At 41.3% G+C, this 12,291-nt stretch overlaps 1 protein-coding gene across 1 annotated transcript in view; it reads left to right on the top strand.

Annotated features, from left to right (window-relative positions):
- Positions 1-31: 31 nt before the first annotated feature.
- BARX2 (BARX homeobox 2) overlaps positions 32-12,291 on the top strand; it is a 94,488-nt gene continuing 82,228 nt past the window's right edge. The window contains exon 1 of the mRNA XM_004379329.1: positions 32-258. Coding sequence (XP_004379386.1) covers positions 72-258 — 187 coding nt within the window. The 5' untranslated portion in view covers positions 32-71. The remainder of the gene's footprint in view (positions 259-12,291) is intronic.

Genomic DNA, 12,291 nt, shown 5'->3' with positions numbered 1-12,291 from the left:
GCCGCTCCCCGCCGCCGCCCAGGATCGGCCGAGCCGGGGCCGGCGCGCCAGCCTCCCCCGGGCCGCTCACCATGCACTGCCACGCGGAGCTGCGGCTGAGCTCGCCCGGCCAGCTCAAAGCAGCCAGGCGGCGCTACAAGACTTTCATGATCGATGAGATCCTCTCTAAGGAGACCTGCGACTACTTTGAGAAACTCTCCCTCTACTCAGTGTGCCCGTCGCTGGTCGTGCGACCCAAGCCCCTGCACTCCTGCACCGGTAAGACGGCCGCCGCAGGGTTAGTGGGAGGCGGGAGCTTCCTCCGACAGCCGGGCGAGAGGAAGGGGCTTAGGGGATTTTTCTCCTGAGCCCCTGCAAGGGGATGAGACTCGCCTGCCGTGGGCACTGCGAAGGTGCCTGGCCCCGGGGAAGGACCGGGCATGTTACCGCACTTGGAAATGAGGTGGACGCAGCACGCCTCTAGGAATGAGCCGCTCGCGCAACGCCTGAGTGCCCTGCTTGGAGGGGAACGTTTCTTCCTTGTCTGCACCGCTGTGGTTTTGCAGGCAGAAAGTTCAAACGCTTGAATTGATTCAGCGCCTAAATGATTGTTTCAGGAAGTGGTATTGTTGGTTTCAACTTGAGCTTGGTGGCCTGTTTCTCACCTTGCTTAACTGGCCCAACGCCCTGCTATCTCGCCTGAAAATTTTGCAAGTAAATCAGTATCCGGAAGTTCTCAGCAAAATCCAGTATTCACTGAATTTGGCTGAAAATGATCCTACTTTAGGATGTCAAGGAGTATGCTGCCTTGGGGCTGAAAGCTGAGGAGGTCAACCTTCATTTGTTTTCAGCGATTAAAAACAGCAATGATAACAATAAAAACAGCCCTTAAATCTGCTTTCCTCTCTTTACGAGAGAGCTAAGACCAATAGAGAGAAAGAGAAATAAACATTGAAAAAGCGGTTGGTTTATGCAGAAGATAAACCCAAAGGTTTTTAAGAAACTTTGAGCGTATCAAGAGAAACTCCACGTTTCAAAGTGCCTTGGCGTTATGAGGAGTTAGATTGGAGAAACATAGACATAGAGAAGAAAAAAAGAGAAGAAACTGTCTTTATCAGTAAAGTTATTTACTATGTTTTCATTTGAAGGTAAAAATTCGGTACTTTCGAACCAAAAGAACCCTTGAGAATGTTTGTTGCATAAGTGGCGTGATACAAATTCTTAATTAAATTATACTTACATCGAAAAAGTAAAGTGAAGAGCCGGCAGTATTTTTGAAAGACATTTTTTGGAACATTCAGGCCAAATGCTGCTAGCACGTTAAGCTTGGGTTCCTGTATTTTCTGTTGGTTCCACTGATAAGCCCCTATGGGGCAGTCAGTAAGTAGGTAATATTTACATACGGTGACGTTTTTTCTTTTTTTTTGAAACAAGTTGTTCCTAAATGTATTTGGATAGGAACTGAATATTTAATTATATCTTTTCAAAATCAATTTTCCCCCTACGGTGAAATTAGGCCTGATATAGCAAGACTTGTATTGTTGAATTAAAAAAACAAGAAATATATAAAACCAGAAACAAATAGATGTATGAAACAAGATAGATACCCTTGGTATTGATATTTTTACATTTGTGTGTCTGTTATAAGGAGCTCTAGTGGCACAGTGGTTAAGTGCTGGGCTGCAAACGGAAAGATCAGCTGTCTGAACCCACTGTCTGCTCCGTGGGAGAAAGACGTGGTAGTCCGCTTCCATAAAGATTACGGCCTTCGAAACCCTGTGGGGCAGTTCTGCCCTGTCCTGTAGGGTCACTATGAGCTGGAATCGACTCTATGGCAACGGATGATCTGTGTCTGTTATGTGTAGACCCTTGAATAAATAGTCTGTATTTACTGAATAGAGGAAGTATGATGAGTCTTGTTTTGATACAAATATGGAATATGTTTAGAATTAATTTAGTATATAACACGTTGATCTTATTTTTAAGTGTGATAACAGTAATAACTCATTAGAATGAAAATACATTGCCATTTAGAACTCAGTAACAATCTCTCCTAAACATATGAAGTTGACAGTATTTAAAGCCAAATATGAGGTATAAGTTGCTGCAATAGCTCAAATCCCTTTAAAAAAAAAAGAGAGGGTCCCTCTGACTCTCAAATCTCAGCGCACTCTGCTAAGACATTGTGTTCCATGCGATTCCTAGGACAAAACAGAACAACTTCTCCTGAGCACCTAGGCGCAGCTTCGAGCTGGTGGAACGTTCAGTGACTTCGTGCCATGCGTTGACTTGAAGGCAGCTTTTCCTGGCATATAGCAGTCACAGAATTGGATCATAGAAGAAAACATGCCAGAGAAAGAGTCATAAACAGCCTCAGAAAACAGTGATCCAGTCATGAGTTGAGGCTGAGTAAGTGCTGTGTTTTATTGAACCTTCTGTGGGAAGTAAAGCTGAGGAAAATAAAGTGATTCATATGTAGTGTTGTGAAGGTTAAAAATGAATTGCACATGTCTCATGGGCTGTAGTTTTGCTCAGTCTTGTGCGTTCAGAAGTTGCCTGGCGGTTTGTGGAAGAGGTGATTGTTGGCAGTGGTTTTCTTGCCCTCCATTCCAGTGCTTTGTTTCTTTAGAGTGCTCTTTTGAAAATGTGCTGTGATTTTGCTGTAGTTGAGAGTTAAAATATAGAGACTGGGATTTGCCAGTGGAATTAAAGCCGTAAGAACTGGCTACAATAGTCCATACTTTCAGATCATAAGCCTTCAGTGGGTTTACAGTTTCAGTTAAAGCCTTGAATGTATTAGATCATGGGAATCCCATTAGTAACTTCTCAAGGGCTTTGCAAATACTACACTTTCAAAGCATTTTTGTTGTTTTCAAGAGTTAGGTTTAGAGTAAAAAATCCTAGATTGGATGAATTTGATCTTTTTAAAAATTCATTTAAAAAAACAGCGTTAAGTTGCTGGCATCCATAAGGCAACTATAAATTTATTTGCTGGCTAGAGGTAGATATTTAACACTTTTGGTGGAACTAATGCACAAAAAGTTCAAATTAAGTGAAGGGTATAAATCGGAATTATGCTCCTGAACTTTCTCATCCTTTGGTTTGCTGATTTTAGATTTAAATAACTATAACACAAGTGAACTTTGTCAGGTAAAATAATGAAAACTAAGATAAAAAAAATTTCTTCCGAATTAAAAGAAGTGCATGATGTGTTCATAAAGTTGAAGTGGAAAGAAAGCAACAGAACTGAAAAATCCTCAACATAATTAAGTAGTCCATGTTGTTTAGATTTCGTAATCCAAATGTTCGTTTATGATATGAATCTCCTCAGGCAGAAGAGCATGCGTTCAAGTAAACTGAGAAATGGAGACTTCATCAGGCGGATAATCACCTGACAGTAATTTGTTTATTAGACACTCTAACCTTGATGGAATACTCACCTTAAAAAATTATTTATTTTAACAGGCCCTTGCTTATTATAAATGCGGTATTTTTAGGCTTAGAAAGCTATTTCTGAGTTTCCTAAGTTTTTCAATAGATCTCCTAAATCACTTAATAGACGTTGAGAAAGGGAATCCTTTCCTTCTAAGCCAAACTGAAGGAAAATTTGTCATAAAATTTAAAATAGGATTAAAAAAAAATCTAAACTCTAGGAAAGCCGTTTGAAGAAAGATTTGTCATTCAGAACATTGGTGAGATGGGGACTATGTTTAAAATTAATTTAGTATATAACATGTTGGTCTTATTTTTAAATCTGATGACGGTCATCCTCATTAGAATGGAAATATATTTTGCCATTTAGAACTCAGCAACTACCTCTCGTAAATGTTAGAAAGTCAGTTATTGAAAACCAAATATGAGGTGTAATTTATGGTACCATCAATATATTTAACTGGAAGATGCATTGTTTTAACATTTCTTGGTGGACGCGTTGCCTGAAGAAACCTGGCTCTGACTTGGAACTGACTCGACGGCAGTGGGTTTGGTTTTTTGGTTTTTCTCCAGCAGAATGGTTCTGTTGAATCTCTCAGTGACCTCACACAGTTCAGCCTGTCTTGTGGAGCAGATTGTGAGCTATAGAGCTGGAAGGGGTCATAGAGATCATAGACCAGTCTCCCCAAGTAGAGGATTACTTTTTTCCCAAGGTGCCGGAGTCCCGTCACTGTCTACACATAGTTTCAGTCCACTCTGTATGCAGCCGTCCTTGTTAGGGTACTCAGAAATCAGGAAGACACTTCCAACTTAGTTACACACCCAGGACAAATCCCTGCAGTCACACTCAGGGAACAGCCAACCAGCTGATTAAAATCAGGGGAAGGGGGGGTGTTGCGGAAGGGTGTTTGTCTTAGGAGCTGGCATCGAGAACATTTTATCCTTCGGTGGGTCCAAGAGAAGTAAGTTCTTAGGGGCGATTGCCTCGAGCGCATTTTTATCACAAAGATTGGGTGTCATCCTGGTGAAAAGTGAAAGGAGGTGCAGAAGGGGCTAATGGCTTCTTCGGGAGTCAGGAAACCGGCTGCTGTCTCATGGAGTTGGCTCCAGTGATTCCCCAAATCTCAGTTTAGTCTTTTAGTCGGAGACCAGCACCTGTAGGATTTTGGGAACCGGGGAGTTGGGCCCTGGAATGTTAATGGAGAAATGTAAACCGAGGTCTGGGATAATGATCATTATCAACAAGCATCTGTATTTCTGCCAGGGGTAAATATGCATTTGTTAGCAACTACTCCTAACTGCTTCTGTTCCCCTTCTAAGGGTAAATAAACCGAGGGATAGAGAACTCAGCCAGATCAGAATATATTTGAATCTAAGCTCTTTTGAGATCCTCAGTTGATGAATCCTCATTATTCCCTAAATTTAATTACCCCTTTGATAAATAGAGATGTTCGGGGGTTCCTTAGGGGTCGGTTTTAACTACTGAATAGTTCATTAGCAGTTTTCTCTCTGGCTCTGATTTTTCTAATAGCAAATGGGAAAACGATTAGAAATTTAGCTCACGAGTTGAAATGCCTCTCCAAATGTCTGTAATCTTCACTATCATTTAATTCAACAATTGCATTAAGCAAATATTTGTATCTGTATTTGCTTGGTGACGGCGCAGTCATTAAGCCTGTTATTTTTAAGTTTATTCTAAATCTTTGGTGTGTTTTAAAAAGTTCTCTAAACTCTTTGCAAAACCGCTTGCCAAGCCTTTTTCTGTTGTTCTCCAGAGTGTATGATGGACAGTTTGGAACTGGGCTAGGGGAACATTGTTGTTAGGTGCCAACAAATTGATTTTTGATTCATGACAACCCTGCGTGATAGAGCAGAACTGGCCCGTGGGGTTTTCTAGGCTGTAATCTTTATAGGAGCAGATTGCCAGGTCTTTCTCCCTCGGAGCCGCTGGGTGGGTTTGGACTGCCTACCTTTTGCTCGCCACCAGGGCTCCTCGGGGGAGCACTACAACAATTTAATAGTTTTGGTTACCATGTGGAATTTTCTCTTTGAACTCCACCTAAAGGATGTTATCATCAGCAAATTGCCATATTAACCTAGTTAAATACATCTCGTATGAAGTTGTATGTACATAAACTCTTTTAGGACGCTAATTTTCTGCAGATACGCTGGCGTTCTTGCTGGTTGTATGTCTGGATTGAAGGCTGAATTTGTGATAAATGTGCAGACAGTATAAAACTGTTAATTTTAACATACCCCAGGAATCTAAGTGAAAAAACCGTTAAGTTTAATGTATCCCAGAAATCTATACGAAAAGCAGTAAGGATTGCAGAAGTTGTTAAGTTGTAAAGGAAGATTAAGGATTAAGGATTGTAAAGGAAAGAGAGAAGAAAGCAGGGAAAAAGAAAAGGAGTGATTTTCTTTGAAACCCTAGAGGCCACACAGTGTCCTCAGAATGGCTGAACAGGCTAACAGAAGGTGGCTTCTGAAATTCTTCTGTCAGTCCGTGGGTAGCAAATGGCGGAAGTCACTTTTCTTTAGGACCATTGCAGGCCCTTAAGCGGAGAGACCCAGGTTCTCAGGCCCTGCCCAGCATTCACCAGTCTTTGTGGAGGACTGAGTAAATGTTAAATTAGAAGCATTTTTAGGTTCCATTTGCACTTCGTTTTGTGGCAGGGAGAAGAGGAACAGAGATGTCAAGTAGGTAGTTCAGATGGCCCAAGGCCCCGTCCTTGGTCTGAAGTTTGCGAACTTTGTGGAGCCCACGCTGGTGCTCTGGCCATTCCTTCTGCTCTGGAGATGATCATGCTGCCTTGATGTCAACGGCCTGTTGACGAACTCTTAAAGGGAATATGGTGAGAGAGTTCCAAGGGTTTGGATGATGTGTCGAATCTGTTTGGGCAAATACTGTGTTACCCTCCAGTATTTTGGAGTTGGCATTTTTAGTGCAGGACCAGACGTGGCTTGTTTCCAAAGCTGGACCCCACACTGGCAGCTGGATTAGCCACCTTCCACCCAAACGTGCTGTAGCCCCAAGGTGTGCACAGAACTGTCATGAACCGCTCAGCTGCAGGTGGCACACTTCCCTTGGAAGCAGCGTGAGAAAGAGAAAGAGGATTGACAAGGGTTCCCATAAAGCCTCTCCACACATGGGCAGGCTCCCGCTCCTGCCTCGGTTTCAGCTGCTTGTGAGATTGGAGCATTGCTTGGTTCTCCACAGCACGGACAGCAGGAAACATGTTAGAGTTTATCGCTAACGGGGTTCAAATCAGGACCCATTACAGTTGTGGTGGTGTCCCTCAGGCGGTGTTCTGTATTAAGAGAATAAGTACTCCAGTTCCAGGAAGGAAGGTTTTTTTTTTTTTTTTTTTTTAATTAATCAGAAAACCTTTGCAAACCCTCAGGATTTGATTTATTTTTATCGCTGCTTAATGACAGTTAGAAAAAGAAATGTCTTGTTAAAATAAATGCTCTAAATAAAAACACAGTTAATTTTCCATTACAGTGTCTAATTACACATCATCACCAGGGCATGTTTATATGGCAGTTTAACTTCTTGAAAGTGGAAACTTGGCACGCATTTGAGAAAGAAAGCTGTGCACCTAGATAGGTATCAGAAGATGGTCTAATTATATTTGGGCTGGAACTGAGTCTTATGTATGGTTGTTCTGCAGAAGATAGGCGGGGGAGCGCCTCTCTCTGGAGGCAGTAAGGAAAGTCTCTGGTTTCTTTCGTGGCAGTTGAAACTGGATACAGAGGAAGGTAATTCTGAACATCAGATGATGTCCGAGTACATCTGAAAAGGGACTCTCCCAGTCACCGATTGAAGCTGATGTCAGGACTACTTGATAGGCCTCGAGGACGGCTGTATATGCTTTCTGACTCCACCGGCAGTGTTCATAAGATGAACAAGCCCTCCTCCAAGGAAAGGTCAAGATGTGGAAGAATGGAAGCCCATCTGGGTGTATCTCAGCACCAAGTTAAATGTGTTACGAGTCCAAGCAGGAAGCTTAAGTGATTCTTTTTTACTGCGTCCTTTTTTACCGCGTCACGGAATATATCAACATCTCCGACAAAGCAATGAGAAAAAGCAAGTAGAAAAATGATCAAAGGCTATACACAGGCAGTTCATAGCACTGGAAATCTAAATGGTCAGTAAACATGAAAAGATGCTCAGCCTCATTGGTAACCAGGAAAGTACAAATGCATTGAGGTACCATTCATACCCGTCAGATAAGCAGAAATGAAAGAATCCGACAATATCAATTGATGACATGGATGTGGAGCAGCAGGCATCCTCATACACTGATGGTGGGTGGATTGCTACAGTTACTTTGGAGATCAGTTTGGCAGTACCTGGAAACGCTGCAGATACACACATACCCTTCAACTCCGTAGTTCCAGTTCTCTGTATATGCCTTGAGAAATCAGGGTATGGGTGCAAAAGGACACATGTATAAGAATGTTGATTTCTGTGTTGTTTATGATAGTGAAAAATTAAAAGCAATCTAACTACCTTGAGTAGAAAAACGGATAAAATAATAGGAGGGATCAGTCCCTGGAAAGAACATCATGCTTGGTAAAGTAGAAGGTCAGTGAAAAAGAGGAAGACCCTCTCTGAGATGGATTGACACAGTGGCTGCAACAATGGGCTCAAACATAGCAACCATTGTGAGGATGGCGCAGGACTGGACAATGTTTCGTTCTGTTGTACATGGGGTCCCTGTTAGTTGGAACCGACTTGACGGCACCTAGCAACAACTTATTCATGTAATGAAATCCTATGCAGTGATGAAAATGAAAGACTAAATCTGCTTGTATTAATATGGATGCGTTTTAGAGACATAATGCTGAGGGAAAAAAAAATTGTGGATTGATGCCTACAGTCTGATACCATTCATATGATGGCTGAAAACATGCAAACTAACACTATATATCGTTTATGGATTCATCAGTATGTAATAAAAGTTTTTAAAATGCATGGAAATGATGAACCCCAGATACAGGATAGTGGTTTCCTCTGGGGGTGGGAGAGGCATGGGATTGGGGAAGGCCACCCACAGGCTTTTATTTTCTTGGGTAATAATTTATTTATTAAGGAAAAATAAGGTCTAAAGCAAATATGGCTCAATGTTAAGATTTAACAAAGCTTGGTTATGGGTGCACAGATGTTCATTACATTATCCCCTGTACTTTTCTGTATGCTTGAAATATTTCAAAACATAAACATTGAAAAACGATAGTGCAAGAGACCCCAAATGTCTGTGGGACTCCTAATCCTGTGGAACTTTTGATGGTTTCCTTAATAGCTTTTCTTTCCTGAAACAGAGGTTTTTAAATACACATCTTATACACGTTCTCACAGTGGAGCATAAGAACACTTTATAATTAGACACTTGTACAACTCACACTAACATCCTCTGTGGCTTCTGAAATTGGCACTTCGATCTCGCTTACCTCCCCTGACTGGTTGGTTATCTCTGTCACCAAGATATCTGCTGTTCCCCCAGTGATGCTTGAGCATATGACTTACAGTCTTATGCTGGGCCCTGGGGCTGTAAGGCGTTGCTGATGAAGTGTTGTCTTTCTTCACATCTACATCAGTATCATGCAAGCAAAAGTTGTTAGCTTTCTCTCCCCTCCCTTCTTAATGATGTTTAAAATCACAATAAACTGCCTTTGACTACATCTTGCTTTTGAAAGTATTTGCTGATATGGCAATATATTACCCTTATCTTTTGACCAATGGTCTGTTGGTATTGACAATCTAATGTAAAAAAATTATTTCAAGGACAGCTGCTATTGAATACCAAAGAATCGAAAAATGTTAAAATTTAGCTTCTTAGTAGGGATGAATAATTTTGATATTGGCATATAAGCTGGCCGAGTTATTTTTATATTCTGTAACCATGATTTTATTTTAAAACTTTGTAATATGTGTAGTATCAAGGATTGTTGGGAAGGAATGAGGACGTTATGTTGATAATCTCACAGAGAGAGACGTCTGTTACCTGTAATAAATGGTGGTCTTGTTGTTTGGAGAGGTTAATAATATAGACCTCATTATTCCACAGTGACAACTGTGGTGGCTGACACTGTATTCAACTTGTCTTAACAGCCAAGACCATTTTCTTTTTCCATGCAAAATGGTTACAACTTAGAAATATTGCTTTAAAACATTTTTGCTAAAATATGGTACTTCGGGAACTCTATTCTGCTGTGTTCCTTCAGAGTGAAGGTACTCCTTAGGTGATGTAAACATCTTACACAATCAAGTGTTTGCAAAAGTGGTTCCTCTGCCTAGATCCTCCTCTCTGCTTATTAATTTCATAAGCAAAGAAATAACTAAAATCACTCTGGGGCCCTCACCCACTGTGTTAGGTGAGTTCTCTAGAGAAGTAAAACCAGTGAAGTGTATATGCATATATATAGGTATAAGTACAAATATAGATAGATAGATTTTTTTCAAGGAAATGACTCAAGTGGTTGTAGAGGCTGCAAAGTCTGAAGTCCGTGGTTCAGGTTGGAGGCTTCTCCTGACTCACATGGCTGCAGGGCTGACGAACCCAAGATCAGCAGGTAAGCTGCTATCTCAAGTCCCAAGAACTGGCGGTCAGATGCAGGATCCAGAGCTAGCAAAAGTCAGCAAGCTGTGCCAAAAAATTCACATATATTGGGTTCAGGCCACACCACCAAGGAAACTCCCTTTCAACTGATTGGCTGCTTATAGGAAATCTCATCATGGAGGTGATGACATTATATCCGATCTCGTTATGGAGGTGATTACATCATTACATAGCTGCCAGACTATGTCGTAACTGCCAAACCACTGAGCCAAGTTGACAGCCTTATCCGTCACACCCACCAGATGATATATGGCCAGTGTCACTGTATTCTCGTTGGTGCTTGGCTGTACAGCTGTGGTCAGCAGGAACTCATGACTACATCTACAGGACTGTGCCATATTGGATGTGACTGAAAGGACAGTGGCTCTCCGTCTATTGCTGGTGAATAGACTTCCATGGATTACAGGAGCAAGTACTTCTGTGTGTGTGTGTGTGTGTTTAATTATACTTTTGATGAAGGTTTACAGAACAAACTAGCTTCTCATTAAACAGTACTTATATTGTTTTAGACATTGATTAACAACCTCATGACACGTCAGTACTCTCCTTTCTCGACCTTGGGTTCCCTATTACCAGCTTTCCTGTTTCCACCTGCCTTCCAGTCCTTGCCCCGGGGCTGATGTGCCCCTTTAGTCTCGTTTTGTCCTATGGTCTGTCTAATCTTTAGCTAAAAGGTGAACCTCTGGAGTGACTTCATTACTGAGCTAAAAGGGCGTCCGGGGGCCATACTCTCAGGATTTTTTCAGTCTGTCAGGCCAGTAAGTCTAGTCTTTTTTTCTGACTTAGAATTTTGTTCTACATTTTTCTCCAGCTATGTCCGGGACCCTTTGTTGTGATCCCTGTCAGAGCAGTCAGTGGTGGTAGCTGGGCACCATCTAGTTGTACTGGACTCAGTCTGGTGGAGGCCGTGGTGGTTGTGGTCAGTAGTCCTTTGGACTAATCTTTTATTTTTTTAGTGTTCTTCATTTTCCCTTGTTCCTGAAGAGGTGAGACCAGTGGAATATCTGAGATGGCTGCTCACAAGCTTTTAAGACCCCAGATGCTACTCACCAAAGTACAACGTAGAACATTTTATTTATAAACTGTGTTATGCCAGTTGAGCTAGATGGTCCCTGAGATCATGATCCCCAGAGCTCTCAGTCTCGTAATTCAGTCCCTAAGGGAGTTTGGATTTGTCCAAGGAGCTTCCATGACCTTACTCTGAACAAGTTGTGCTGGCTTCCCCAGTATTGTGTACTGTCTTACCCTTCACCAAAGTTACCACTTATCTATTGTCTGTTCAGTGTTTTTCTATCCCTACCTCCCCTCCCTTGTAACCATCATCAAAGATTGTTTCTTTTTGTGTGTAAACCTTTTCATGAGTTTTTAAAGTAGTGGTCTCATGCAATATTTGTCCTTTTGTGATTGACTTATTTCACTCAGCATGTTGTGAAATGTTTCAAAGATTCATCATTGTTCTTTATCATTGTGTAGTATTCCATTGTGTGTATGTACCATAGTTTGTTGATCCATTCATCTGTTAATGGGCATCTAGGTTGTTTCCATCTTTTTGCTGTTGTGAACAATACTACAATTAACATGGGTGTGCAGATGTCTATCTGTGTGATGGCTCTTACTTCTCTAGGTTATATTCCAAGGAGTGGGATTGCTGGATCATACGGTGTTTCTATTTCTAGCTTTCTAAGGAAGTGCCATGTCATTTTCCAAAATGGTTGTACCATTTTGCATCGCCACCAGCAGTGCATAAGAGTTGCAGTCTCCCTCTACCCTCTCCAACATTTGTTATTTTCTGTGTTTTTGATTTGTGCCAGTAATGCTGGGGTGAGGTATTATCTCACTGTGGTTTTTATTTGCATTTCTCTAAGGACTAGTGATCTTGAGCATTTCCTCATGTGTCTGTTGGCTGCTTGAATGTCGTCTTTGGTGAAGTGTCTGTTCATTTTCTTTGCCAGTTTTTAAATTGGATTATTTGTCTTTTTTGTTAGAGGTGTTGGTTTTTTTTTTTTTTAATATTTTATTGTACTTCAGGTGAAGGCTTAGAGAACAAATAGTTTCTCATGAAACAGTAGCACACATGTTGTTTTATGACATTGGTTAACAACCCCACAACATATTAACTCTCTAATTCTCAACCTTTTTTTTTTTGGTGAAACTACACATAGCCAAAGATACACCGTTTCAAAAATTTCTACATACACAGTTCAGTGACATTGACTACACTCTTCCAATTGTGCTGTTATTCTCACTTAAGATG

The sequence above is a fragment of the Trichechus manatus genome, unplaced genomic scaffold (genome assembly GCF_000243295.1).
Source record: "Trichechus manatus latirostris isolate Lorelei unplaced genomic scaffold, TriManLat1.0 scaffold00064, whole genome shotgun sequence".
In the NCBI taxonomy this organism is placed as follows: domain Eukaryota; kingdom Metazoa; phylum Chordata; class Mammalia; order Sirenia; family Trichechidae; genus Trichechus; species Trichechus manatus.
The sequence above is the reverse complement of the archived record's forward strand: the minus strand, read 5'-3'. Positions and strand labels throughout refer to the sequence as shown.